This window comes from Harmonia axyridis, chromosome 5, assembly GCF_914767665.1.
Source record: "Harmonia axyridis chromosome 5, icHarAxyr1.1, whole genome shotgun sequence".
Lineage (NCBI taxonomy): Eukaryota > Metazoa > Arthropoda > Insecta > Coleoptera > Coccinellidae > Harmonia > Harmonia axyridis.
Window position 1 is genome coordinate 39,591,719 of NC_059505.1, and position 27,765 is coordinate 39,619,483.

At 37.6% G+C, this 27,765-nt stretch overlaps 1 protein-coding gene across 1 annotated transcript; it reads right to left on the bottom strand.

The window, feature by feature from the left end:
- Positions 1-233: 233 nt before the first annotated feature.
- On the bottom strand, positions 234-27,506 carry LOC123680688 (octopamine receptor beta-1R-like). Its single transcript, XM_045618719.1, has 5 exons — positions 27,311-27,506; positions 23,818-24,318; positions 19,776-20,084; positions 6,392-6,616; positions 234-2,780 (listed from the first exon to the last, which is right to left on the bottom strand). Exons 2-5 carry the CDS (start codon positions 24,261-24,263, stop codon positions 2,426-2,428), a joined length of 1,335 nt encoding a protein of 444 aa, XP_045474675.1. The 5' UTR covers positions 24,264-24,318; positions 27,311-27,506; the 3' UTR covers positions 234-2,425.
- Positions 27,507-27,765: the final 259 nt, after the last annotated feature.

Here is a 27,765-nt window from a genome sequence, read left to right on the forward strand (position 1 = left end):
AAATAGAAAAATGTCATTTGGGAATTTATATCGGTCTGATATTTCTGTCAAAAAGCAAGCCAAGTAAATAAATCTCACTTACGCTGAATTTTAAATATTTTACAAAGAATTTTGAAACCGATTACTTTGAATACATAAAGATTTTCCAATATTAAACCCTGAAACTGAGAATAGACAGACGATTTTCTATTTGTTGACCTACTGAACTGGACAAAAAATTATGGCATTGTTTATTTCAAAAAACGCTTCCGATGTCTCATATTTCTTATTTTAATTGAAAAATGTATGTTTCGAAGTTGTTATATTAAACATTGTTACCGTTTTCGTCTTTTTTGTACCCTCCATCGAAATCACAATTGGTTAAATGTAGGAGAAGTTATGTAGTCAATATTCAAAGGAAGCGTATCTGAAAAAAAAACTATTAACTCATTAATTTGAGCCCAGTTCAATGATTGGAGAGTTTAGTTTCCTAATTTTCTTTTTTCGTTTCGAGATAGGATCAATTTGGATGTTATGTCAGGCACTGCTTTATTGTAGGGTAGGGGATGTGATTGTTTTCGATCGACTGTGTTTTTTCTCTAAACTACTCGCACGAAATCCTGTTAACTTGGACAACACAGCTCAAAAAACTTTTTTCTTCAAGGTGCTGGTTAATTGAGAACTTCATTCAATTATATTTGTCGTGCTCCATTAAAAATACTAAGATTTCAATGTGACAAATCTAGGTTTTATGATGAAAACCTGGAATTTTTATTCTATTTACCCTGAATATCCATGCAATCTTTGGTTCGTTGAGTATTTTAAAGTAATTTAAGTCTATAGATTAGAAAGGTTGCCTCATTATTTTCAACTTGAATAGGGCTACCTGGTACGTCACAAAAGGTTGACGCTGATTGGTTGAAGTAACGAGGCAACGTCTATAATCCATATAGTTTGGCCAATGGCGATATGACAACCGAATGACGAGTTACCCACACTCTTTAACTTAAGTTACGAGACAACCTCTGTAATCTATAGATCTTGGGTTGAGTATTAGAGAATACTCTCAAAAGTGTATTACAATTATCACCTAAACTTTGGCTGCAAGATTATAGAAAATTATATTTCTACCTTTGCATTTCGAAATTAACCCGAATTTGATACGTTTGTTTTATCGGATCATCATACCAAATGTCGAAAATGTCTCAAAATACCAGGCACCAAAATGTATAGTGATTGTTCAACAGAGTTAGAAAATGTCGAGCTTTTTAGCTGTGGTCTTATCGGGTTTTCGTACAAAGTTTCACTTACGATTCCGGTAGGCATCTTCAGAGGTTTTTTTGTCATATACTGTAACACAATATATCTCTCCGAATTAGTTGATTTCATCTAGATACAGAATTTATACGTTCTCCATTAGTTGTAGAGTTGATTGGTTGTTCATTTGACTCCACTTCTTGCTGGTTTAGTTCGATGAGTATCTATTGTTGGTCAACAGATGTTACGATATTTGTGTCTCTTCTCTCTTGATAATGTTTTTGGAATGCTTGTACATTTCGATAGATTCCATTTCCATCCTTGAGTAGGTAATTTTGATGTTTGATAGACTATCTGTTTCCGATTATAAGGAGGTGTGTCCGTTTTCGGAAATTTCTGCAAATGTGTCTTATCTTATCCGTTTGAATCAATCGGCAGCACTGTTCGGGTATGAATTCTTCTTTCTTTAGTCCAGATGTAAACTATTTCAAAGTTGCAAGGTAACCCATATGCTAGATAACCTGAGACAAGCTTTCCTGTCCATTGGCTACAGAAATAATTGCCAAGGAAGAAGCTTACTTACTTTCCACGCCTTTGGTGACTGGCAAAATAGGAAAGCTTCATATGCGAAACATAGAATCAGTTAACAAACCGATAAAAAAACTGGAATACACCTTGAGAAGTGCCTGGGATAAACATGACCCTCTTTTCAAGGCTGAGCAGAGTACATGATACGGTATTGACGATTGATTCAAACTATTGAATCCTCACTGGCCAAATATGTTTGGACCAACAGGTACAATATCTTGTTCTCGAAAGCAGAAATACTCTGAAACTTTATGAGCTCACTACTCAAGGATGAATTTAGAAGCTATCGAATGATACAAGCATTCCAATAACACCAACAGCAGGGGAAGAGTTACCAATTAATACCTTGTTCATAGCGCTTGATTACCAGCAATAGATCGAACCTGAATCATACCAGACAAAAGTGGAGGGAAGGAATCACCTAAACTCCATCATCTGATAGCTAAAGTACCTAAAGATACCATATCCAGAGGGAAACAACTAATTTGGAGAAATCCAGTCTCGACTTACAATTCACGACAATGTAGACTAAACGTCAACTAAATCTTCTAACTCTGTCGACCAAAACGTTCGTTGAGCTGTGCTATTATTCCAAAAAGATTCAGACACCAGCCTCTCTCTGCACATTGATGATCTCTCCTTCGGATATGTTGAAGCTGAAGTCTTTCCTGAAGTCGTTCCTCAAAGGATGGTTGGTTTGCATCTCGCTAGATTGGTTGCTATAGTTGATTGGCTGGTCTCGACCATCTCTCAGCCATGACCAACAAGCTATCCTGCTGTTGAGGTGACAACAACCTAGGAGGGTCTTCTTGAAAGCTACCCTGAATTCTCTGTTGAAGTAGGCGTAGATGAGTGGATTCAGGGCTGAGTTGAAGTAACCCACCCAAAACATCAGTGTGATTATCCAGGGTGGGCTGTAGCACACTGTGGAACCGCAGATTGTCGTTATTACGTACCTGAAAAAGAAATGATTGTATAGCGATGGAAATCTCATGTCCCAAAAAAAAATGATATCCCCTCATTTTTCTCATAATTATAATGATCATTATCTTGAAAGTCACCTGATTGGATTGGATTTGATACTTAAATTTTATGTTTGAATTTGGACAGGCCAATAAAAAGGTCCCTGGTCTACCATAGTAAAACACATTTTTTTCGAAAAATTTGATTTTATTATTCAACATAGTTGCCTTCGAGGCGATACAGCGATTATAGCGATCTTCCAACTTTTCGATACCATTTTTGTAGTAAGATTTGTCTTTCGCTTCAAAATAGGTCTCAGTTCCGGCGATTACTTCTTCATTGACGCTAAATTTCTTTCCAGCGAGCATTCTTTCAAGATCTGAGAACAGGAAAAATTCGCTGGGGGCCAGATCTGGCGAATACGGTGGATGCAGAAGCAATTTGAAGCCCAATTCATGCAATTTTGCCATTGTTTTCATTGATTTGGGACAGGGCACTTTGTCTTGATGAAACAGCACCTTTTTTTCTTCAAATGGGGCCGTTTTTTGAAGATTTCATTCTTTAAACGATCCAATAACGCTATATAAGAATAGCTGTTGATGGTCGGACCTTTTTGGAGGTAAATAATGAATATTATACCTTTCGCATTCCAGAATACTGATGTAATAACCTTGTCAGCTGACTGTTGAGTTTTTCCTCGCTTTGGATTCGGTTTATCGTGTGCAGTCCACTCAGATGACTTCCGATTGGACTACGGAGTGAAATGATGGAGCCATGTTTCATCCATTGTTACATATCGACGCAAAATTTCAGGTTTATTGCACATAAACATCTTCAAACACTGCCCAGAATCATTAACAGGTTGTTGCTTTTGGTCGATTGTGAACTCGCGCGGCACCCATTTTGCACACACCTTTCTCATGTACAAATATTCGTGAATGATATGATGTACACGTTAAGATGATATCTTCACAATGTCTGCTATCTCGATCAACTTCACTGTACGGTAATTCAAAATTATTTCATGAACTTTTTTGATTTTTTGTCGGTGACAGCCTCTTTTGGGCGTTCACTGTATTCGTCGTCTTCAGTGCTCATTTCACCATGTTTAAACTTAGCATACCAATAAATGATGGTTGATTTTCCTGGTGAAGACCCCGAAAACTCTTCATCAAGCCAAGATTTTGCTTGAACTGTATTTTTCCCTTCAAAAAACAATATTTTATCAGCACACGAATTTCTTTTTTTCCATCTTTTTTCAAATAACAATAGTAGCTACACTCACAACGCAATATCTCACAGACTAATGGTCGGACTGCTGTCAAATTCTGACACGTATCGTTTGAAGGTTGGTACTAACTAAAAATCATATGGATTTAATACTAGCACCGCCATCTGTGCATCAGACCGGGGATTTTTAAATTGGCCCAATACATGTAGTCAGACCGGCCGGACAAAGTTTATTATGATTAACACCCTCCCCCGCCTGAAAGTACGAATACTGCAAGAATTTGGGCTGAATGGGGCGTAAAAATGAGGAAGATGTTTCGGAAAAACTCGGGATTCTTTTCTTTTTCGGTTGATTGCTCCACAGCGAATTTCCTCCAGGTAGAGGGATGAAGATATGATCGATTTTCTCCGTTAAAAACGCGCGGGGTTTTTCATAAAACATGTTTATCCATTCATTTGAATTTCTCCCCGACATTTCTGAGCGTATCGATTGTGTTAGGGAAAACGATCAGCTCAACTTTATTAAAATATCTTTATTTATAGGTGCCTTCTTTATACGGTACAGAGCAGGTTTATTGAGCATCTGGCGATCTGAATATTTCATGAGGAATTCCCCTTTATACCCACTAGCTGAAATGATTTATTGATGGAAAATTTGTTGGATTTTCCATCTGAGTTTGTACAACTGGAGTATTGTCTCAGAAAACAATATGGGGAATGAAATGGATGGCCATTTTTTCTGGTCATATAATGGTTTATACTTTCTATGCTTTACTACCAATAAAAATGGAGCTCAACAATATGAGGATTACATTGTGTAACCGCACAGTTCCGAAATTGGTTCAAGACCAACTCCAGATACTGAAAGTTCTAAAGGGTGTTTTTTTAGAGCTATTGAACTTTAAATTGCAATAAAACAACGATGGATTATTTGATTCACATTAATTTTATTTATCCGCAAGATAATCTTGTGGCATTTCATTTGAAATATGATTTCTGGCATATGACCGCCACGGCTGGCTCGGATGTAGTCCAATCTGGACGTCCAATTTTCGATGACTTTTTCCAACATATTTGCCGTATATCGGCAATAACACGGCGAATCTTGTCTTCCAAATGGTCAAGGGTTTGTGGCTTATCCATAGACCAATGACTTTACATAGCCCCACAGAAAGTAGTCTAGCGGTGTTAAATCAAAAGATCTTGGAGGCCTATTCAAAGGGCCAAAACGTGAAATTAGGCGGTCACCAAACGCGTCTTTCAATAAATCGATTGTGGCACGAGCTGTGTGACATGTTGCGCCGTCTTGTTGGAACCACAGCTCCTGGACATCATGGTTGTTCAATTCAGGAATGAAAAAGTTAGTAATCATGGCTCTATACCGATCACCATTGACTGTAACGTTCTGACCATAATCGTTTTTGAAGAAGTACGGACACTACGGACCAATGATTCCACCAGCCCATAAAGCGCACCAAACAGTCAGTTTTTCTGGATGTAACGGTGTTTCGACATACACTTGAGGTTAAGACTCACATGGGGATGCAAAGTTGTACTTCTATGTACAAAATACAAATAGTACAGGAGTATTTATTCGAATCCAAGCACAAAAAAGGTGATAAGAAAAAATCAAAAAAGGGTTATAACATTCTGTAAAAAAGGAGGAAACATCTTTGACATTTATGCAGATGTCTAGGATTACAGGTTACAGGTATTATTTGAACACCTTGAATATTTGGAAATAACAGGTCTATTTGTTTATTCATTATTTCGAAAATATTTCTGTTCACTAAATTAAAATTTAAATGGATTCTAAATGATTAAATCTCCTGCTTTTTGATACCACATGTATAATTTATATTTTGTCAATTGCGGGGAAAGTAGGATCATTATGTATTTATGCAATGTGTTGCAAAAGTGGAGATTTTGTTTATTTTTGATAAAATCCATTCGATGCTGGCCAAATCTAGTTTTCTCAGAACAAACGTATTTCATATTGTGAGTTAAACATGTTGACTCATAAACTTCTTATTTACTTGGTGATATTTTTTTGATTGGTTTGAAGGCAATATTCTGATATATTCTCATTTATATCGCCGAAGTACGAGAGAAAAACGAATTTTGAAATTCAAGCGTCTCATTGCAAAATGAAGCAAATTGTTTAATAGGTTGAAATTGAATTGAAATATGCAAAATAGTAACTCGCATTTTCTTGGCGAATTTTGGAAGGACCATAGAACTTTATTTCAGATTATAGAGCTTTCAAAAGCTCCAGCTTAGGGCTTTTATAATTTTCCTGTTAGTTTCATTCTGTTTTTTTCATTTTCCTGAAAAAAATAATAATATTGTTGATATATTGACGAGGTTTTCTCACCATAGAAAAAAAGGAAGCCAACACGCCATGAACACTGAAACTATGATACCCAATGTTCTTGCTGCTTTTCTTTCTCGTCTCATCTTGCTGCAGGTACCTGGATCTGAAGTATTTCGTGGATTATCTTGATAGTTCAGTTCCATAGATTGTCTCAGAGAGGTTATGTTTGTTGATATGCCGTTGATCTGTAGATGTTTGTTTAGGAGAGCTGCTGCAACTTTACTCCTGAAACATATATCAGCACATTAAAAAATTATGAATTAATAGGATGAAATTCCCTAAAACTTTTGTTTCTAAAGGTCTTTCCGTACGTTGAATCGTTTTCAAGATAGAAGGCTTAATATTGAAAATAATGAAAAAAAATTGACGCTGTCAGGAGATCATTAACTCTGTTAAATTAAAGCGTCCCACGTGGTTGTAATAAATATTCACCTCAACTCCTAAAACCCGCAAGAATTCATGTGGTTCCCTTAGAATTTCACCTCAATTTATCCTCGCAGTAAACGAGAATATTTCCCGACAATACCAGAGAAAACTTTCCATTTTCAACACAGACAAATCTCTCGTGCCTTTGTGGGTAGGATATAAAATAACAGCTCTCTGAAAATCGGTGAAAACTCTTTTTCTTTCCATTTGATAGCTACAATTTTTGGCGACAAAACAACAGTCCATAAATATATAGGATGATTCACTTTATGGTCACCCCAATTTTCTAGAGAACAGGTAGAGTCAAAACTAAAGGGTGTTTTTTAGAGCTATAGAACTTTAAATTGCAATAAAACAACGATAGATTATTCGATTGACATGAATTTCATTTATCCGTAAGATAATCTTGTGGCATTACACTTTAAATATGATTTCTGGCATATGACCGCCACGGCTGGCTCGGATGTAGTCCAATTTTCGATTACTTTTTCCAACATTTGTTGCCGTATATCGGCAATAACACGGCGAATGTTGTGTTCCAAATGGTCAAGGGTTTGTGGTTTATCCGCATAGACCAATGACTTTACATAGTCCCACAGAAAGTAGTCTAGCGGTGTTAAATCACAAGATCTTGGAGGCCAATTCACAGGTCCAAAATGTGAAATTAGGCGGTCACCAAACGTGTCTTTCAAGAAATCGATTGTGGCACGAGCTGGGTGACATTTTGCGCCGTCTTGTTGAAACCACAGCTCCTGGACATCATGGTTGTTCAATTCAGGAATGAAGAAGTTAGTAATCATGGCTCTATACCGATCACCATTGACTGTAACGTTCTGGCCATCATCGTTCTTGAAGAAGTACGGACCAATGATTCCACCAGCCCATAAAGCGCACCAAACAGTCAGTTTTTCTGGATGTAACGGTGTTTCGACATACACTTGAGGATTAGCTTCACTCCAAATGCGGCAGTTTTGTTTGTTGACGTAGCCATTCAACCAGAAGTGCGCTTCATCGCTAAACAAAATTCGCTTATGAAAATCGGGAACAACGGCAATCTCATTTTGAGCACTATTTGCAAGCGTTGTTCAGGCGAGAGTCTATTCACGATGAATTGCCAAACCAAACTGAGAATAAATCACTTGACAGCTGTTAAATCGGTCGCCATCTCGAACAGTAATGCCAACTTAAAGTTATATACCTCGAAAAAAAACACCCTATAGTAGGGTACCTCGAATTCCGAAATTCTTACCTAAGTTTTACTATGACGACTGAAATAAAGGGTGTGTTTTTACAGCTCTAGAACTTTAAATTGCAAAAAAACAATGATGGATTATTCGATTGACATAAATTTTATTTATCCGCAAGATAATGTTGTGGCTTTACATTTTAAATATGATTTCTGACATATGACCGCCACGGCTGGCTCGGATGTAGTCCAATCTGGACGTCCAACTTTCGATAATTTTTTCCAACATTTGTGGCCGTATATCGGCAATAACACGGCGAATGTTGTCTTTCAAATGGTCAAGGGTTTGCTAGATCATCAAGAATAGTATATCCGTGAATGGGAGCACTGATTATACCAGACACAGCCAAACAAGCGTTCGTCCAATTCAAAAAAACAAACCGCACATCTCATTTCAAATTTACGCCTACACCTCCTTGCCTTAGAAATGTAGATTCCATTTCCCAGTACGAAAAGAAGAATCCTTGTCGCTGAAAAGTTGGTCAATTTTAGGCGTATATTCGGAACGTGTCGAGCACCACAGCTGGTCCACTGGAGCTCAAGGATCAACTTGAGTTTCCTCTCACGCTATCCTGAAGTCTTGTTATATTTTCCGTAGAAAGTACGTCACAGCATCTCTAAGATTTTCACCCGTCCAACTTGTAGTTTTTCTACCGAGTGTGCCTGTTGTTTTCTCGAAGGGGGAAAGGATAACTTGGAGCAATTTTTTTGCAGACTAATTAAAGTTGAACTTCAACTTCAACCCCGGATCGGACGTATCGTTGATAGAAAATAATGGGAAAATATAAGAACAAAGTAAGTTGGAACAAGATCAATTATTTTTACGAAGTTCATTTTGATACGTTTCTAGTTAACATTTTGGCAACAGTGTCTAGTAGGTCAGAATTCCAATTGGCTCGTTTGCTGCTGTATGTCCTAGATAACTTCACCTTCTTTAAGGTTTTGAATCGATTGTGGAGAATTGGCACAGAACTTATCTTTTACGTAGCCCCCCAAAAAAGTCTAAAGTTGTTAAATCACAAGATCTTGGTGGTCAATTGTGATCTTCGAGAAATAACAAGGCCAAGAAACTTTTATGGCAAAAAGGCGATTGTTTCGTTACTTGTGTAGCACATAGCGTTGTCTTGTTAAAACTAAATTTCGTTCCGGCTATAAAAACAAAAATCATAGCTTGTAACGCCATCCATTCACCGTAACAGTTCTACAACAGCTTTATTTTGAAATAGGTAGGGTCCATTAACACCACCAGCCCAAAAACCGCACCATGAAAATGGAAGGCTTTTCAACAGTCATTTGCCATAGAAATATTAGTCGATTTGTGTCTGCATCGTGAAGTTGTTCTTGGTTGAACATGTCAGCTTACGAGCCAAATTCTAGTCATTTACATGAGGTTTTAATTTTCTGCTTTGATAAGAAGAAATTTGCGGCTGAGGTTCACCGAATGCTCTCGAATATTTATGGTGAGGCCGCTATTAGTGAAAGAACGTGCCGAGAGTGGTTTCAACGCTTCAAGAACGGTGATTTTGACGTCGAAGACCAGCATGGCGGTGGAAGAGAGAAGGTTTTCGAAGTTGCAGAATTGGAGGCAATACTTGATCAAGACTCGTATCAAACGCGACAAGAATTACCAGGATCATTGGGAGTGACATAACCAGCCATTTCAAAACGCCTGAAAGTCATGGGAATGATTCAGAAACAAGGAAATTGGGTGACGTACGAGTTGAGCCGAGAGATGTTGAACGGCGTTTGTTTGCTTGTGAATAGCTGCATGCAAGGAAGGGATTTCTGCCTCGCATTGTAACTGGAGACTTAAAATGGGTTCATTACGATAATCCCAAGCGCAGAAAATCATGGTGAATTCCCGGCCATGCTTCCACGTCGACGGCCAAACCGAATATTCACGGTTCCAAGGTCATACTCAGTATTTGGTGGGACCAGCTCGGCGAAGTATATTATGAGATGTTAAAACCGACTGGAACAATCACAGGCGATCGTTATCGAACGCAATTAATGCGTTTGGGCCGAGCATTGAAAGACAAACGGCCGCAATACAACGAGGGACATGATAAAGTGATTATACAGCATGACAATGCTCGACCTCATGTTGCGAAAGTGGTCTAGGCATATTGGAATCCCCTTATTCAGTCCTAGGCATATTGGAAACGTTGAAATGGGAAGTCCTACCCTACCCGCCGTATTCTCCAGACGTTGCTCCTTCGGACTATCACTTATTTAGAAAAATTGGATGGATTGTTTCGAAAGATGACCAGTTTTTTCAACGCGGGATTCGTATGCTGCTCGAAAGATGGGAGAAAGTAGTGTCCAGCGATTGATAATACTTTGTATCATAAATGTATTACTAGTTTTTCACGATAAAGCCTCGAATCTCGGAAAAATAAACGGTCGAAGCAAAATTATACGCCTATGTATTTAAATCACTCTTTAAAATTTGTTGTTTAGCACAAACTCCATAATTATATCGATAATTGAATATAGAATACAGGAATGAAGAACGTTAAATAAAAACTCAATTAATAACTAAACGAAAGAAAAAATCCCTAATATAATTAAGAAATGCAACGTTGCCAAATCGCCATCATTTTCCCTAAAAACAAGGAAATTCGTTCAGACAATCCTATCCCGAGCCTACTCCATAAAACAAAGGGAAATTAAAATTAACGCAGCGTAGTGAGAGAGAGCCGTCACATGACCGACGCGTCCACTATGTATGAATTATTCCGATCCACACAATTTCCAATGGCCGATCGGAAATTAATTCGATATCGATGAAATAGGGAAACGCTCTCTCGTTTTGGTCAATTTTCACCTTCCATACACGTTTTCCCATCAGCTTCGGGCGATACGCGCATCCCTGTTCGATGTTACCTTGTTTCGCGGCATTGATTTCGCACAGAGGCGAAGAAAAACAGCCTAGCAAGATTGGAACCTGGGGGGATGTTTTCCACCGATTTTCCCGGAGAGGAGTTATTTTATCTGCGACCTACAAAGGTAGTAGGTACGGAAGATTTGTCTGCGTTGAAAATGGGAAGTTTTCTCTGGAAATGTTCACTCTGTTAACGTTTACTGCCGAGAATAAATTGAGGGGAAATTCTATGGTTGCCGTGCGGTTTTTGTGGGCGGGATACAAGGGGAACAACGAGGTATTATTATGCCCAAATGTTTGTAATGTTCGAATTACGTAGGCGTACAACTTTGCTTACGCTGTTTTTTTCCGAAATTCGAGGCTTTATTGTGAAAAACTGGTTATACATTTATGATTCAAAGTGTTATCAATCGCTGGACACTACTTTCTCCCATCTTTTGGGCAGCATACGAATCCCGCTTTGAAAAAACTGGTCATCTTTCGAAGCAATCGATCCAATTTTTTACTTCTTCATGAGACTGGAAGTGCTGGTCAGCCAGGCCGTGTGCCATTTTTCTAAATAAGTGATAGTCCGAGGGAGCAACGTCTGGAGAATACGACGGGTAGGGTAGGACTTCCCATTTCAACGTTTCCAAGTATGTCTTGACCACTTTCCCAATAACGAAAAACGTCTTCAATTGAGGGGTCTGTGATGAATATTTTAGGAGATATAACCCTTAGAAAATTTGAAAAAATTCAAAAGTCCCTTCGTGGAAATCTTGTACCTCTTCATCGATCGATTAGTTCACGTGGATCACGAGGATGCATACAGATGGGCGATTAGTCCATCATTTCAGAAATTATAGGTTATAAACTGAAATTTTCAAAAGAAATTTGATAATTTCTCATTTCTTCATTATGTTGTAGATCAGAGTTCGATATTCAAAAAACGACCATTTCAACGTTTTCAAGTATGTCTTGACCACATTACATTATGAGAAAACCCTATAAAAATAACGAGTGTTTTTTTTCGAGGTATATAACTTTGAGTTGGCATTACTGTTCAAGATCGGGACCGATTTAACAGCTGTCGAGTGATTTATTTTCAATTTGCTTTGGCAATTGGCATGAACAGACTCACGTCTGAACAACGCTTGCAAATAGTGCAATTTCATTTCGATAATAATGGTTCTGTGCGGAATACGTATCGCGCACTATGTCCCTTTTATTTTGTTTAGCGATGAAGCGCACTTCTGGTTGAATGGCTACGTCAAAAAACAAAATTGCCGCATTTGGAGTGAAGCTAATCCTCAAGTGTATGTCGAAACACCGTTACATCCAGAAAAACTGGTGCGCTTTATGGTCTGGTGGAATCATTGGAACGTACTTCTTCAAAAACGATGATGATCAGAACGTTAGAGTCAATGGTGATCGGTATAGAGCCATTATTACTAACTTTTTCATTCCTGAATTGAACAACCATGATTTCCAGGAGCTGTGGTTCCAACAAGACGGCGCAACATGTCACACAGCTCTTGCCACAATCGATTCATTGAAAGACACGTTTGGTGACCACCTAATTTCACGTTTGGGACCTGCGAATTGGCCTCCAAGATCTTGTGATTTAACACCGCTAGACTACTTTCTGTGGGGCTATGTGAAGTCATTGGTCTATGCGGGTGAGCCACAAACCCTTGACCATTTGGAAGACAACATTCGCCGTGTTATTGCCGATATACGGCCACAAATGTTGGAAAAAGTGATCGAAAATTGGACGTCCAGATTGGACTACATCCGAGTCAGCCGTGACGGTCATATGCCAGAAATCATATTTAAAATGTAATGCCACAAGATTATCTTGCGGATGAATAAAATTCATGTCAATCGAATAATCCATCGTTGTTTCATTGCAATTTAAAATTCTATAGCTCTAAAAAAAAACACCCTTTAGGTAGTAGAAACAAAAAAATCTCTTATTTCGTTTTGAACTGATTAGTCACGTAGTGATATTCCCTCTTAATTACTCAAGAATTTTAAAAATTTCAACTATAGGCAAACTGTCGAAACGTGCATATGGTACACCAAAACCGATCCCTTACATATCTCACTTAATGAAACGAATATACCGAAAATAAATATAGATATCAAATATCAAGTATTGCTGAACTTCTCCATTCCAAATAACACGAACTGAAAATTAGAAATGAGAATTAGACTGGTTGAGCTCAGAAAGGATATCCTGAATTTTCTCATTAGTACTCGAGAAGGAAATACACAGAATATTCTCTCAGAGATCTGTATGTATCCACAGTCTGGGAGAGATCGATACCTCAGGGTAAGGAATTAGAGATGGTTTTAGAGATTATCTATTTATGTTGAAGAGTTTCTGTTCGGAGTAGACTTGGGAATATCATCGATTTGACAGATAACAAGTAGCTGAAGCTTTCGATGGCGAAATAAATTCAAATATACACTGTGTCCGTAAAGTATGGAACAAATTCATTTCTAGCTAAACAGACCATTTTAAGAAATAATCCTGAAACACATCGATTTTTTATTTTAATTTGCCATATTTTAAAATAATAATCTAATATACAGGGTGAATTACTTTCGAGTAATGACGTCACCGTCATATTTTTTAAATGGAACACCCCCATTTTGCTTCAATTTTCCGATTTCTCTAGCTGATCTGATTCCAAAAATGTATCACATGTTGATTCCAATTACTACAGGGTGGACAAAAATACAATAGTTTTGTGTGTGCTCATAAAGTAACGCGTAATATTCTTTATCAGTTAAATTAACTATATTATCAAAAATACTTATTGTCTAGCGGCAATAAACAAATAATGAAATTTCACAAAAAACTAGACGACTATGTTTTTTTTTTAATTGATAAGAAATAATTTCTTTCATATTCTGTCTGCTAGACCACAACTACCAAACATGTTTGGAAACAGCTCATTTTTATTAATCTAAAAACGTAACAAACTATAGGGTGTTACATTCAAACCAATTGCCGCTAGACAATAAGTATTTTTGATAATATTGTTAATTTAACTAATAAAGAATGTTACGCGTTACTTTATGAGCACACACGAAACTATTGTATTTTTGTCCACCCTGTACCAATTGGAATCAACATGTGATACATTTTTGGAATCAGCTCAGCTAGATTAATCAGAAAATTGTGACAAAATTGGGGTGTTTCATTTAAAAAAATTACGGTGACGTCATTACTCGAAAGTAATTCACCCTGTATATTAGATTATTATTTTAAAATACGCTAAATTAAAATAAAAAATCAACGAGTTTCTGGATTATTTCTTGAAATGGCCTGTTCAGCTAAAAATGAATTTGTTCCATACTTTACGGACACAGTGTATACAATAATGTTCTGGAAAACGCATATACCGCAAACAGTGAAATCGAACTGATATTAAAAATTCAAATAACTCCCACGTGCATCGATGTTTTACTGTAAAAAGTGTTCTAATGACTAATCAGTATCGCCATTGCACTGTTATAAATAATGTTACAGTTAATGTTATTTAGTTGATGAGTACTTGATGATTTTTTTATGTGATTTGAATGTCAGCGCATAATTTTCAATTTAGAATTTTTCAGAATCATGGGTGAGTATTCTTTCGGGTGTTTTTTTTCGAGGTATATAACTTTGGCATTACTGTTCAAGATGGAGACCGATTTAAAAGCTGTCAAGTGATTTATTCTCAGTTTGGTTTGGCAATTCATCATGAATAGACTCACGCCTGAACAACGCTTGCAAATAGTGCAATTTTATTTCGAAAATAATGGTTCTGTGCGGAATTCGTATCGCGCACTACGTCCATTTCATTTTGTTTAGCGATGAAGCGCACTTCTGGTTGAATGGCTACGTCAACAAACAAAACTGCCGCATTTGTAATGAAGCTAATCCTCAAGTGTATTTCGAAACACCGTTACATCCAGAAAAACTGACTGTTTGGTGCGCTTCATGGGCTGGTGGAATCATTGGTCCGTACTTTTTCAAAACCGATGATGGCCAGAACGTTACAGTCAATGGTGATCGGTATAGAGCCGTGATTACTAACCTTTTTATTCCTGAATTGAACAAACATGATGTCCAGGAGCTGTGATTCCAACAAGACGGCGCAACATGTCACACAGCTCGTGCCACAATCGATTTATTGAAAGACACGTTTGGTGACCGCCTAATTTCACGTTTTGGACCTGTGAATTGGCCTCTAAGATCTTGTGATTTAACACCGCTAGACTACTTTCTGTGGGGCTATGTAAAGTCATTGGTCTATGCGGATAAGCCACAAACCCTTGACTATTTGGAAGACAACATTCGCCGTGTTATTGACGGATATACGACCACAAATGTTGGAAAAAGTCATCGAAAATTGGACGTCCAGATTGGACTACATACGAGCCAGCCGTGGCGGTCATATGACAGAAATCATATTTAAAATGTAATGCCGCAAGATTATCTTGCGGATAAATAAAATTAATGTCAATCGAATAATCCATCATTGTTTTATTGCAATCTAAAGTTCTATAGCTCTAAAAAAACACCCTTCAGTAGTATTAGAGATCTGAAAATATTTAAGGGAGAGAGATCATTGCCTCAAACCCCAATATGCAAATTTTCAACTCAAAACTATGATTAGTTCTCCATAAACGTCTAATAGGTTGAATCCCCCTGAATAACTTCTATAAAAAATGATCTCACGATTCATCGAAAAGTCCTACACCCACCTACATACCAAAACGTCAATCGTAATTGAAAAAATCAAGAATTTCCTTCCCTTGCTATATCAGCAATTTCCGATGATAAAATACAACAGAATCCTCTCTCTCTCAACTTCCAATCGAAAATGAGAAACAACTAGAAGTCTGAGAACTCTCCTGCCATTTTCATTCCAATAACTGAGAGAGGTAAGAGTAAATATTGGTAACCGAACATTCTGAACTCTGTTCCTGCTCCAATCGAAGCTAATTCAATATTGCTGCTTGTACAGAGAATTCCCCTTTTCCTGTGAGAAAATATAAATGGATTGCCTTAGAGTTGTTTACTTCGCAATTAGACAATCTTCTCATGTTTTCATATTGAATAAATATAATCCTCTTTGAGGAATTTTCTACGAAACGGAAATCAGAACATCTACTGGCTTCCTTATACGGGGTGGAGATTTTGAAGATATAAAGGATGGTAGGTAACGGGTGTTTTTCTTCGGGGTATATAACTTTAAGTTGGCATTACTGTTCAAGATGATTTATTCTCAGTTTGGTTTGGCAATTCATCATGAATAGACTCACGCCGGAACAACGCTTGCAAATAGTGCAATTTCATTTCGAAAATAATGGTTCTGTGCGGAATACGTATCGCGCACTACGTCCATTTCATTTTGTTTAGCGATGAAGCGCACTTCTGGTTGAATGGCTACGTCAACAAACAAAACTGCTGCATTTTGAGTGAAGGTAATCCTCAAATGTATGTCGAAACACCGTTACATCCAGAAAAACTGACTGTTTGGTGAGCTTTATGGGCTGGTGGAATCATTGGTCCGTACTTCGTCAAAAACGATGATGGCCAGAACGTTACAGTCAATGGTGATCGGTATAGAGCCATGATTACTTACTTTTTCATTCCTGAATTGAGCAACCATGATGTCCAGGAGCTGTGGTTCCAACAAGACGGCGCAACATGTCACACAGCTCGTGCCACAATCGATTTATTGAAAGACACGTTTGGTGACCGCCTAATTTCACGTTTTGGACCTGTGAATTGGCCTCCAAGATCTTGTGATTTAACACCGCTAGACTACTTTCTGTGAGGCTATGTAGAGTTATTGGTCTATGCGGATAAGCCACAAACCCTTGACCATTTGAAAGACAACATTCGCCGTGTTATTGCCGATATACGGCCACAAATGTTGGAAAAAGTCATCGAAAATTGGACTTCCAGATTGGACTACATCCGAGCCAGCCGTGGCGGTCATATGCCAGAAATCATATTTAAAATGTAATGCCACAAGATTATCTTGCGGATAAATAAAATTCATGTCAATCGAATAATCCATCGTTGTTTGATTGCAATTTAAAGTTCTATAGCTCTAAAAAAAAACAGCCTTCACAACAAAAAGTTTCAAGAGAGGGAAAAAACCTAAAGATGAACTAGTGGAATCTTCCTGGGTTGGATCATTCCAAAAAGTTTCTTCGAATCTTTGATACTGCAAGATTTCAAGCAGTATCTGGACCTCAGCAAGAATATGCTACACCTCTTCACTGGAGCATTACCTCCTCAGGAAGCACCTTATTATGAAAATGAGTCCAGCAGAAAACGACAGTTGCAGATTCAGCTTTGTAGCTTAAACTCTCGTTACTTATTCTTTAGATCTGATTGAGAACACTTGGTTTGTACGATATGTTGCCCATTCCACTCGATGTTTGATAACATCCATCGCGTACTCTACGCTAAGCCACAATCTTATTTCTGGATCAAATTAAAGTTCAAACGTCCATGTCCACCTTAATCAAGCCTGTGAGTGGCCCATCACCCTAGAAATTGCTCAAATAGGGATGATGTCGACCCACTGTTTGATTATAATCCGATGATGCCAGTTACTTTAGTGGATTATAAACAGATGCAACATAAAATCAGTTTAGGTCATTCGATTTACATGTCCCTACCCAATTTCCATTTGCCAATGATGATATTGCATATTGATCGGTAATCAGTCATTATTCCATGGGTAATCTCGTTCGATTGAACAAGAATATTGGTTAGTTACATTAACAATAACTTGTCCGAACGTATTTACGTAGTGTTTCTAATTTGGAAGCCTATTAAACTGCTCCATATGAGTTAGGGATATTGACTTAAAATGCAAAAAATATAGTTTAAATGAGATTTTTGGGATGAAAATTCATTTCAATATGAATTCAAGTTGCAGGAAATAAAATTAATTTTAGCCTGTAGGTCTGCAGCGTATAAAAAAAATCAAGTAAAATAACGAAATTTTATTCTCAGAGAATTCAAGCATTTTAAGACTATCAATACGATGTATGGCCTCCACGGGCATCAATAACAGCTTGACATCTTCTTTGCATACGAGGTTGTTGAACATTTCTTGAAGAATTTGGTTCCATAAACGGGGCAGAAGCTCTCTCAGATCATTTAAGGGTTCTGTGGTAGGTTGATAATTATCTAATCTTCTTTGGAGCATATCCCATGCATGTTCTATGCAATTCAAATCTGGTGAGTGCGGAGGCATTGGTAAATGTGGAATACCAAGCTCATCGCGCGCATTCTCTACTATGGCTGCACGGTGCGGTCTAGCGTTATAGTCTATAAATTGAAAAGTTTCACCAATAGCAGCGTGAAAATTTGGCACAACATTGTCATTGACATGCTCCTTATAGTGTAAGGCGGTCATATTCCCAGGACAGAGGTGTAGATCTGTGCGCCCACTGAAACATATCCCGGCCCATACCATAACACTACCCCCTGAGAATGGATAGACTTCTTGGACATGGCGACGATTACGGGGTATGCGTGGGATTGTCCGTACCCTTATTCTTCGAGAATCTGAAAAGCGTCCATATCTGGATTCATCAGTGAAAAGGACACTACGCCAATGATCGTTCCAATTGATATGTTGCCTTGCCAATTCCAGTCTTTGACGCTTATGGTCACGTGTTAATGAAACTTCTCTTAATGGACGTCTAGAACCTACATTCACCTCTCTCAAACGTCATCTGATGGTTTCGATGAAAACTTGGATCCCATCTGCATTTTGAAGAGCATTCCGTAGCATTCTACACTAAGATGTAGGGTTTCTTCTCGCCGAAACGGTGATGAAACGATCCTGAGCAGGTGTTGTTTTTCGTCGCCCACCAAGCCTTGGTCTTTCCAACACGGAACCTGTCTCCCTGAACCTATTCCAAAGTCGAGATATCACACTTTGGCTGACTTGGAGCCTTTCCACTACAACAACCTGAGTTAGGCCACCCTGTAGCATTCCGATAGCGCTATTAGCCTCAACGTTTGTTAATTTACGTCTTGGCATTTTTAGAAAACTCGTTTCAAAATGAAGCCGTTGATAAACTGACTCCTTTTCCAAATAAGAAAGTTCATGAAGCATTTGCAGAAAAAAGGCGACCAGATTGACGAAATGTCTCATACTGATTTTCATTAGATCGATTCAAGTTGTTATTGAGTTTTAAAAGTTTTTACAGCGATTTTCTCGAAGATTACATACTTTTCAAAATGATTGAATACGATATCCCTAACTCTTGTGGAGTAGTATATTTGTTGGTTATAAAAATTTTTGAGTATAAACAAATAAATGGTCTACTCCACTATATATTTAATCTATGCACTATGCATTGAGGCAAGGTAACTTGCCAACATCAGATGCTCGAGACAGTTGTTAAGACGTCAACGATATAACAACTGTCTCGAGCACCTGATGATGGCAAGATACCTTGCCGAAATGCATAGTGCATAAATTAAATATAAACTAGAACCTCGCTCTGTCACCTTCAAACCAACAATATAATGTTTTGAAAGACTTCGGTTATGCAGCTGAGATCAAGATAGCTAACCTTTAAATCATAACTCCACCACGTATAGTGGAGAGGACCATTTATTTGTTTATACCTATCATCAATAACTCCACCGATGGACTATTACCAGAAGTTTATAAAAAATTTTCACAAAGATGTAGGACTTAACAACTTCTCATGTAACTGAACAAGAATAACATAAAACATTTTCATCATTCCCATTGGTAAACCTTTAACTACAAAAATCTTACATATCATTAAGAAACTTTCCTCACCTGTACAACATCATCTCCTGTCTGTCAGCCTCCTGGTATATCTTGTAGTACATGAAGATCATGACTAGTCCAGGCAACCAAAAGCTTATACTGGAAGAGATGAGGGAATACGTCTTGTTGACAGTGAAAGAACAGTGTGATGGATTTGTTCTCCTATACTCCAGGTGTTCGTTTGTCGTGTACCACCCCATGAAGATGGGAAGGAAGGAGAGTATTGCTGGACTGCACCATACCACTGTCAGCATCAGAGCTAGCCTGGAGTTGGTCATTATCAATGGGTAGTCCAGTGGTTGAACAATAGCGTAGTACCTGGAGAAAAAATGGATGAATTGGAGAGTTTCTGAATGTAACAGTTTGAAGATGATAATTATACTTCCGAAAAGTATCTATATCGTAATACCATAAACCAACTGGCAAGATGGAAAGGAGTAACTCTACTATGGGTACCGGGGCATTGTGGTCTTGCAGGAAACGAAAAAGCCGATGAACTTGCAAAGAGGACATCAAGGTTAACACCTGTTAGTCCAGAGCCCTTCTGTGGGCTTGGAAAAGACCAATATAAGGTATCAGTCCAACAAAGAGAGTGGAACAATAGAAAAACCCAGGGTCTTACTCAGGCCAAGAAATTGGTGGTGCTTTAACCGACCTATACCAGGAAGCTTCTGAAGCTACCAGGAGCTGAGCTTCGGGTAATGGTGGAACTGCTGACAGGACACTGTCGGTACAAATACCTTTTGTATGCCATGGGAAAGGCAGCAGATGACATCTGCAGGCTCTGTGAAAAAGAAGTAGAAACAGCTGAACAAGTAGTGTGTAAATGTCCGGGGCTGACTGGCCTAAGAACCTCTCACATGGATGAGTCAGTTCTGGATACTCACGAAGACTCACGAAGACGGCCTCCCAGGGTTTGTATGAATCGGTAGGGTTAAGAACAAAAGATCAAATTGGTCTCAGTTCCCGGAAGGCTTACAGAGCCCGATTCAGTGAATGATAATAATAATAATTCGTGTATGTGGTTGTTCTTCTGAAAAAAAACTTATCTACTTTGTTAGATGCTCGGCAAGATTCTCTTCGAGTTCCTTTACAAATTGAGCGAAACTAATCTGACATATTGGGTGACATATGGGAGCTTAGATGCTTCAAGGTAACTGAGATATTTTTTTCAGACTGTTCTGTTTTTTTCTTGCTTATATTTTGTCTTTATTCATAGCATAAGGTCTTTATTATTGTTAGAAAAGTGCCAACAATAACAGCAGTACCTATCCAAAGTTCAGGATTTGGAAGGATCTTACAGTGAAATCAAAAGTCAACTGTAGTTTTTTTGAAATGTAGGTTTCTGAAACAAACAAGCGCCAATTTTGCTGTTGATAAACTTTCTGTTCATTTCAAACTTTATCAATTAGGGTTTCATTTCTGAATATAAAGCCACGCAAGTGTGAGCCTTGTTTATTTTTATACTGTAATCTGAACCGCAAATTTAAATGACCCAACTTGAATGAGTTGATGAAATGCTTTGCATAACATTGCATGTTTTTTCAATTCTCCAAAGGACTTTAGATTGTGGATGTAAACTTCACTTTTCAGATTGTGAGAGAAATAATTATGGAAATCTCTGATTTAACTCTAAATTTTGCAAATATACAGGGTGTTTCCTAAACATGCGGCAAAAATTCAGGGGGTTGTTCCTTGGACTATTCTAAGAATATTTTGTCCCTTGATGATTTTTGAAAAACCTATTTGTTTCGAAGATATAGGGGAAACAAAATTTCAGATAATAACATTTTATTATGAAAAATTACATGAAAATTCAACTCAACCTACAAAAACTGTTGTAAATGACCACCTCTAGCCAGCATTCAAGCATCCAATCTTCTCCTCATTGACTGCCGAACCCTTTCAAAAACACCAGGATCATTTCTTATTGAGTTACACCCAGCAATGATCCGATTTCGCAAGTCTTCCACATTTTCTACTGGAGTGGTATAAACTAATGATTTTAGATGGCCCTATAGGAAATAATCTAAGGGGTTTAGTAATTGGAATGTTGTTAAAAAAATTTAAAAATAAATTGTACCTACTTAGTAAACACAGTGCGGTACGCATTTTTATTTAAACTATTATTAATTTTTAAAATATGAAAAATGTTGTATCTTCGAAACAAAGAGGTTTTTCAAAAATCATCCAAGGACAAAACATGCTTAAAATAGTCCAAGGAACAACCCCCTGAATTTTTGCCGCATGTTTAGGAAACACCCTGTATAAGGTCGATGAAGTGAGTTTTATGAACATGCAGCCATGAAGCTTATACATATTCACGGAAAAAAATACTCAATAATTTCTGAACTGATATCCTCATGAACTATCTTATGAATATCTATGGTAGAACATATAAATATAAGGTAACATTTCATGGAAGATTTTACATTTTCAAGAAAAATTTGAATCTATAGGGAGTGTTGAATGTTTGTAGTTGGCATGTATATGGGAGTTTTATCATTGTGATATCATTAATAAATAATTGTAACTGAAATATACTAACTGACAAAGAAACTACAACACTCAGAAGGAGCTGTTTAAATTTAATTTTTTTTTTGGTAACACATAAAAAGTATAGCAAGGAGTAAATAATTGAATTCGGAGAAAGAAATCGTGAAGATTTTTTCATGGAAACAATTTTTGTTACTTAAATATTGTAGTCGTTTATTGCAAGGTTTTTAAATTTTACAACAAACCAGCTGTTCAAGCAGATCCAAAGTCGATTTTTAGTTGTTATTAAAATGCTTAGAGCACGTGTACGCGAAATTTATCGCCAGCTAAGTGAATTTGAAAGAGGTCGAATTATTGGTTTACGGGAGGCGGGGTTGTCATTTCGAGAAATCGCTAACCGTACGAACTGAAATCCAACTATTGTTATGAGATGTTGTCAAGTGTGGTTTGATAATGCCCAAAATCGAAAAAGAGTAGGCACCGTATGTCTAAGGGGCACAAATGAAGTTCAAGATCGACGTCTAAGACTTATGGCCATTAGAGACCGATTTGCTACAACTCGATCTTTGGCTGATTAGTTGTTAGGAGAACAAGGCCATCCTGTAACTGTCCGAACGGTTTACCGCCAGATAAAACTTTTTCGACTGCAGCATTATCGACCCCATCTTGTGTTACATCTGACGGTTGAGCATCGCCGGCAACGGTTACAATGGTGCAGAGAACGTTAATATTGGAATGTGTAGTGCCATCATCTTTTCTGATGAATTTCGATTCTCTTTGGGTGCACATGATGGCCGAAGAAGGGTTAGACGATGTCAGGGTGAAAGACGTGATGTTTGATCTTGAACGTCATGTACACCGGCCAGTAAGCGTTAGGATATGGGGTGCTATTGCACATGCAAGAAGGTCATCCTTAGTCTTTATTCGAGGTAACATGACAGCGCTGCCTTACCTTCAAGAAAAAGTGTAGCCATATGTTCTCCCTTACCTTAACCGGCTCGAGAATCCAATATTTCAGCTAAATAATTCCCAACCTCATGTTGCCAGAGTTAGTTTAAACTTTTTCGAAGCGACCCATGTGTATCTTTTGGCATGGCCGTCCAGATCTCCCGATCTTTCTCCCATAGAGCATATTTGGGACATCATGGGTAGAAGGCTTGGAAATTCATCACAGTCCCCACGGACTTTGGCGGATCTAAGACATGAAGTACAGGTAGCTTGGGGTAGTATCCCCCAAGAAGAAATAGACCATCTTATTGCATCAATGTCAAGACGTGTTGGGAAGTGTATAGATAATCGCAGTGCACAAACACATTATTAACGAATTTAAAAAAAAAAATTGTAAACCCTTCATTTTTTCTCCAAATTTCAATAATTTACTTTTTGCTATACACTCTACGTTTTACCAAAAAAAATTTAAATTTAAACAGCTCCTTCTGGGTGTTGTAGTTTCTTTGTCAGTTAGTATACTTCAAGGGGTGAATAAAAACTGAATAATACAAAAAGAAGTAGTGCTTTTTACTTGGGAAACGTATAATCTAAAAAAACCACTCACCTGTCAACACTGATGCAGCACAAGTGGAGTATGGAAGCCGTCGAAAAATAGACGTCTAAAGAGTTCCACACATCGCACATGAAGTACCCGAACACCCAGTGGCCCCCGGTGATCTCCACACTGAAACTAAAACACATGGCTCCAATGGCCACCAACATGTCCGCGAACGCCAAACTCACTACGAAATAATTCGTGATCACCCTTAATTTTCTGTGTCGCATCACCGAAACAATAACCAGCAGATTGCCGAATACGGCCGCCATTATGATGAACGCCATTACCGTCAGTTTAACGACGACGAAGACGTAGAAGAACCACGGGCCGACATGGTTCTGTTCTTGGTCCAGGAGTATTCTCAGCGCTGTTTCGCTGCTGTGATTGAAAGCTACGTAGTCTACGAATTCGGTTTGGTTTGGTAATTGGGAGGTCAGCTTCGAATGGTCCATCCTTTTTCAATGATTGTCGAGTTGATTGGGTTGATCGGAAGTCAACGGTGGATTCCTGAAAAGTGGAATTTGTAGGTTAGTCGGAGGAAGGCTGTGAAAGTAGATACTTTTTGATTCATACATAAAATCAAAGGGAAACGTAAATAAATCTATCATACCGATAGATCTATGTAGCCGATAGATTCAGCCTAAATGTAAATAATGGGTGTTCTTTTTCCGAGGTATATAACTTTAAGTTGGCATTACTGTTCAAGATGGCGACCGATTTAACAGCTGTCAAGTGATTTATTCTAGGTTTGGTTTGGCAATTCATCATGAATAGACTCACGCCTGAACAACGCTTGCAAATAGTGCAATTTTATTTCGAAAATAACGGTTCTGTGCGGAATACGTATCGCGATTTTCATAAGCGAATTTTTTTTAGCGATGAAGCGCACTTCTGGTTGAATGGCTACGTCAACAAACAAAACTGCCTCATTTGGAGTGAAGCTAATCCTCAAGTGTATGTCGAAACACCGTTACATCCAGAAAAACTGACTGCTTGGTGCGCTTTATGGGATGGTGGAATCATTGGTCCGTACTTCTTCAAAAACGATGATGGCCAGAACGTTACAGTCAATGGTGATCGGTATAGAGCCATGATTACTAACTTTTTCATTCCTGTGGTTCCAACAAGACGGCGCAACATGTCATACAGCTCGTGCCACAATCGATTTATTGAAATACATGTTTGGTGACCGCCTAATTTCACGTTTTGGACCTGTGAATTGTCCTCCAAGATCTTGTGATTTAAAACCGCTAGACTACTTTCTGTGGGACCATGTACAGTCATTGATCTATGCGGATAAGCCACTAACCCTTGACCATTTGGAAGACAACATTCGCCGTGTTATTGCCGATATACGGCCACAAATGTTGGAAAAAGTCATCGAAAATTGGACGTCCAGATTGGACTACATCCGAGCCAGCCGTGGCGGTCATATGTCAGAAATCATATTTAAAATATAATGCCACAAGATTATCTAGCGGATTAATAGAATTCATGTCAATCGAATAATCCATCGTTGTGTTTATTGTAATTTAAAGTTCTATAGCTCAAAAAAAAACACCCTTTACCTATTATAAATTTGATTCTAAGAAATGAATATTCCTACAATAAAGCGGTCACCCATCCACATGCTGATCCAACGCAAGGCTGTCTGTTCTCCAGACCGAAAAATCTTAATTTTCCCTTCACGTGCGCATCAATATTATTTTCGGACCCCGAATTCAACCGCTGAGTAGAAATTGCGGTAGAGTTCTCGTAATTTGGGAGTTCTGAATTACTGAAACGTGAATTTATGCTGGGAGCTTGTCAACAATCTTTATATTCTGGCCATCATACGTGAATTATATATGGAAATGAGAGAAATATTATATCCAATTATAATTTTCCGAATCGTACCTAAATACCGTATATCCGATCCTTTTGCTAAATTGTTTGCATTTAGATAAAATCTACCCTACTGAAATTTCAGACAAAATGGGAACATTGCAAAATTATAATGATGGTTCGTTTTTTTTTTTTTATACCACAAAATATAGTATTTTATTGCTAGAGACCAACATTGTAAGAGATTTACTATAATTTTTCACTTCTTCAATTTTCATATGGTTTAGTTTTCAGCAGATATGTACAGTGCATCCCATTTTGGGTGAGACAGCCAGGTTTCTCGCTTGTTATTTAAGATAGAGCCTTGCGGTTTTCACGTTCCTGTCCTACTTTTTCGTGAAACTCAAGTTGGTCTAATCAGATTTTGCATAACTGTTTCCCTTCAAGAGATACAGGGTGATTTTGGAAATTGATACTTTTCGGACCCCTCCTTTATCTCCAAAGTTATTAGAAATAATGCTGAGGTAAAAACTACGTCTGGATCAGAATTCTGCGTAGAAGCCAGTCGCGTACTCAATATTTTTTTCGGGATATGGTTTTGAAGATTCAACACAAACCTATATTTTTTTTATGGAACTTTTCTTCCTAAAATGATATGAGAAATTGTATCACAAATTCCGGAACACCCTGTAGAAAAATATATCAAGTTGATTTTACTCACTAATCTGTGAAATACCAATGAATAAAATAGGAAATCAGATTCAATTATAGGTTTTCTTATAATTTATAATAAATAAACTGTAAAATTAATCAAAAAAAATGGTATGATGAATAAAAACACAATTTTTCATACGACAAATTTTTCCGCAGTTTCATATAAGAGTTTTTCAAGTATTCCTCACTGAAAACTTAATTTATTTCTTCCGAAATAACTTGTTATCATTTTTCACACCGATACAATGTTATTATATCATTTCACTTTTTCAATTTCATGACTGTGAACTTTTCAGCAGAAAGATCCCTAACTTTAAAGCCTCCAAGATGTAACAATCATGTTCTCAAGCTAGTCAGATAAAATCTAATAAACAACCGAAATTCTTCTAAATTTTATGCGAATAGTTCTCATAGTTTCCAACGACAGCTACATTCATGGTACAGACGAATTTTTTCATTCCATTTTTGATATCTACATACCCTAACACGCAAATAGTGTATTATTGGGGATAATTTACAAAAATCGAATGAAAATGACAAGTCATAGCTTTTCCTAATAACCATAAGAAAATATATTGAAAAGAATTACTCTATAAAAAATATACCAGGCAGTTTTAAGTTGCTTATGAATATGATATGATAATCAAGATAGAAAACCAGATTCAATTATAGGTTTTCTGTGAATTTGTAATACATAAAGTTATAAAATTGATTAAAAACTAAGTATGCTCAATAAAAGTACAATATTTCATACAACAAATTGTTTCCTAGTTTTGTATTAAGAGTTGTTCGAGTTTTATTTTTGTAGGAAGTAGAAAAGTAAATTCCTTATTGAAAATTGTTCAGGGGATGTTCACCTTAAAATTCAAAGGTTCAATTTTTTCCCCAAGATAACTTAAGATCTTTTTTCAAACAAAAAAAAAATGAATTTTTCAATAAATTAATTTTTCGATAAACTCACCGATTATTGTACGTTTTTTGTGAACTTGATATGACTTCGAGGTGGCGCGCATTTTCTTCAGAAACTTTCCATTCAATGCCCACATCGTGTGCGAAAACAAAGAAAATCGTATCAATGAAATACTCTTCTATTTACAAAATAAAGACACGGAAGTGAACTCCGCAGTAACTGGCGCCACCAGCGCATTGCTGTGACTGAAGAAGATGAACTAATTTTCCACGCGGTGTACGAGTATTATCGAACCACCCTGCTTTCTGTAACAGCCAGCCTGGGGGTTGGATCGAGTTCCCAATGTGAAAAGAATCCCCGAAAAGCGAAGAAGGAAATTTTCGATCTCGTTTCGAGATCTCTCCAAAGCGTTTCCGGCCTTTTCACTACTGATCTCTAGAGTTCTTAGCTTTCACCTTGACTGAGATCAATCTAGAATGAGATTCTGGAGGGAAATTGCCAAATAT

Coding starts and splice junctions, on each gene's coding strand:
- LOC123680688 (XM_045618719.1), bottom strand. CDS start 24,263: ATGGACCATTCGAAGCTGACCTCCCAATTACCAAACCAAACCGAATTC. Junction 20,085..23,817: donor TGCTGCATCAGTGTTGACAG/GTGAGTGGTTTT, acceptor TTTTTTCTCCAG/GTACTACGCTATTGTTCAAC. Junction 6,617..19,775: donor CAGGAGATGATGTTGTACAG/GTGAGGAAAGTT, acceptor TATATGTTTCAG/GAGTAAAGTTGCAGCAGCTC.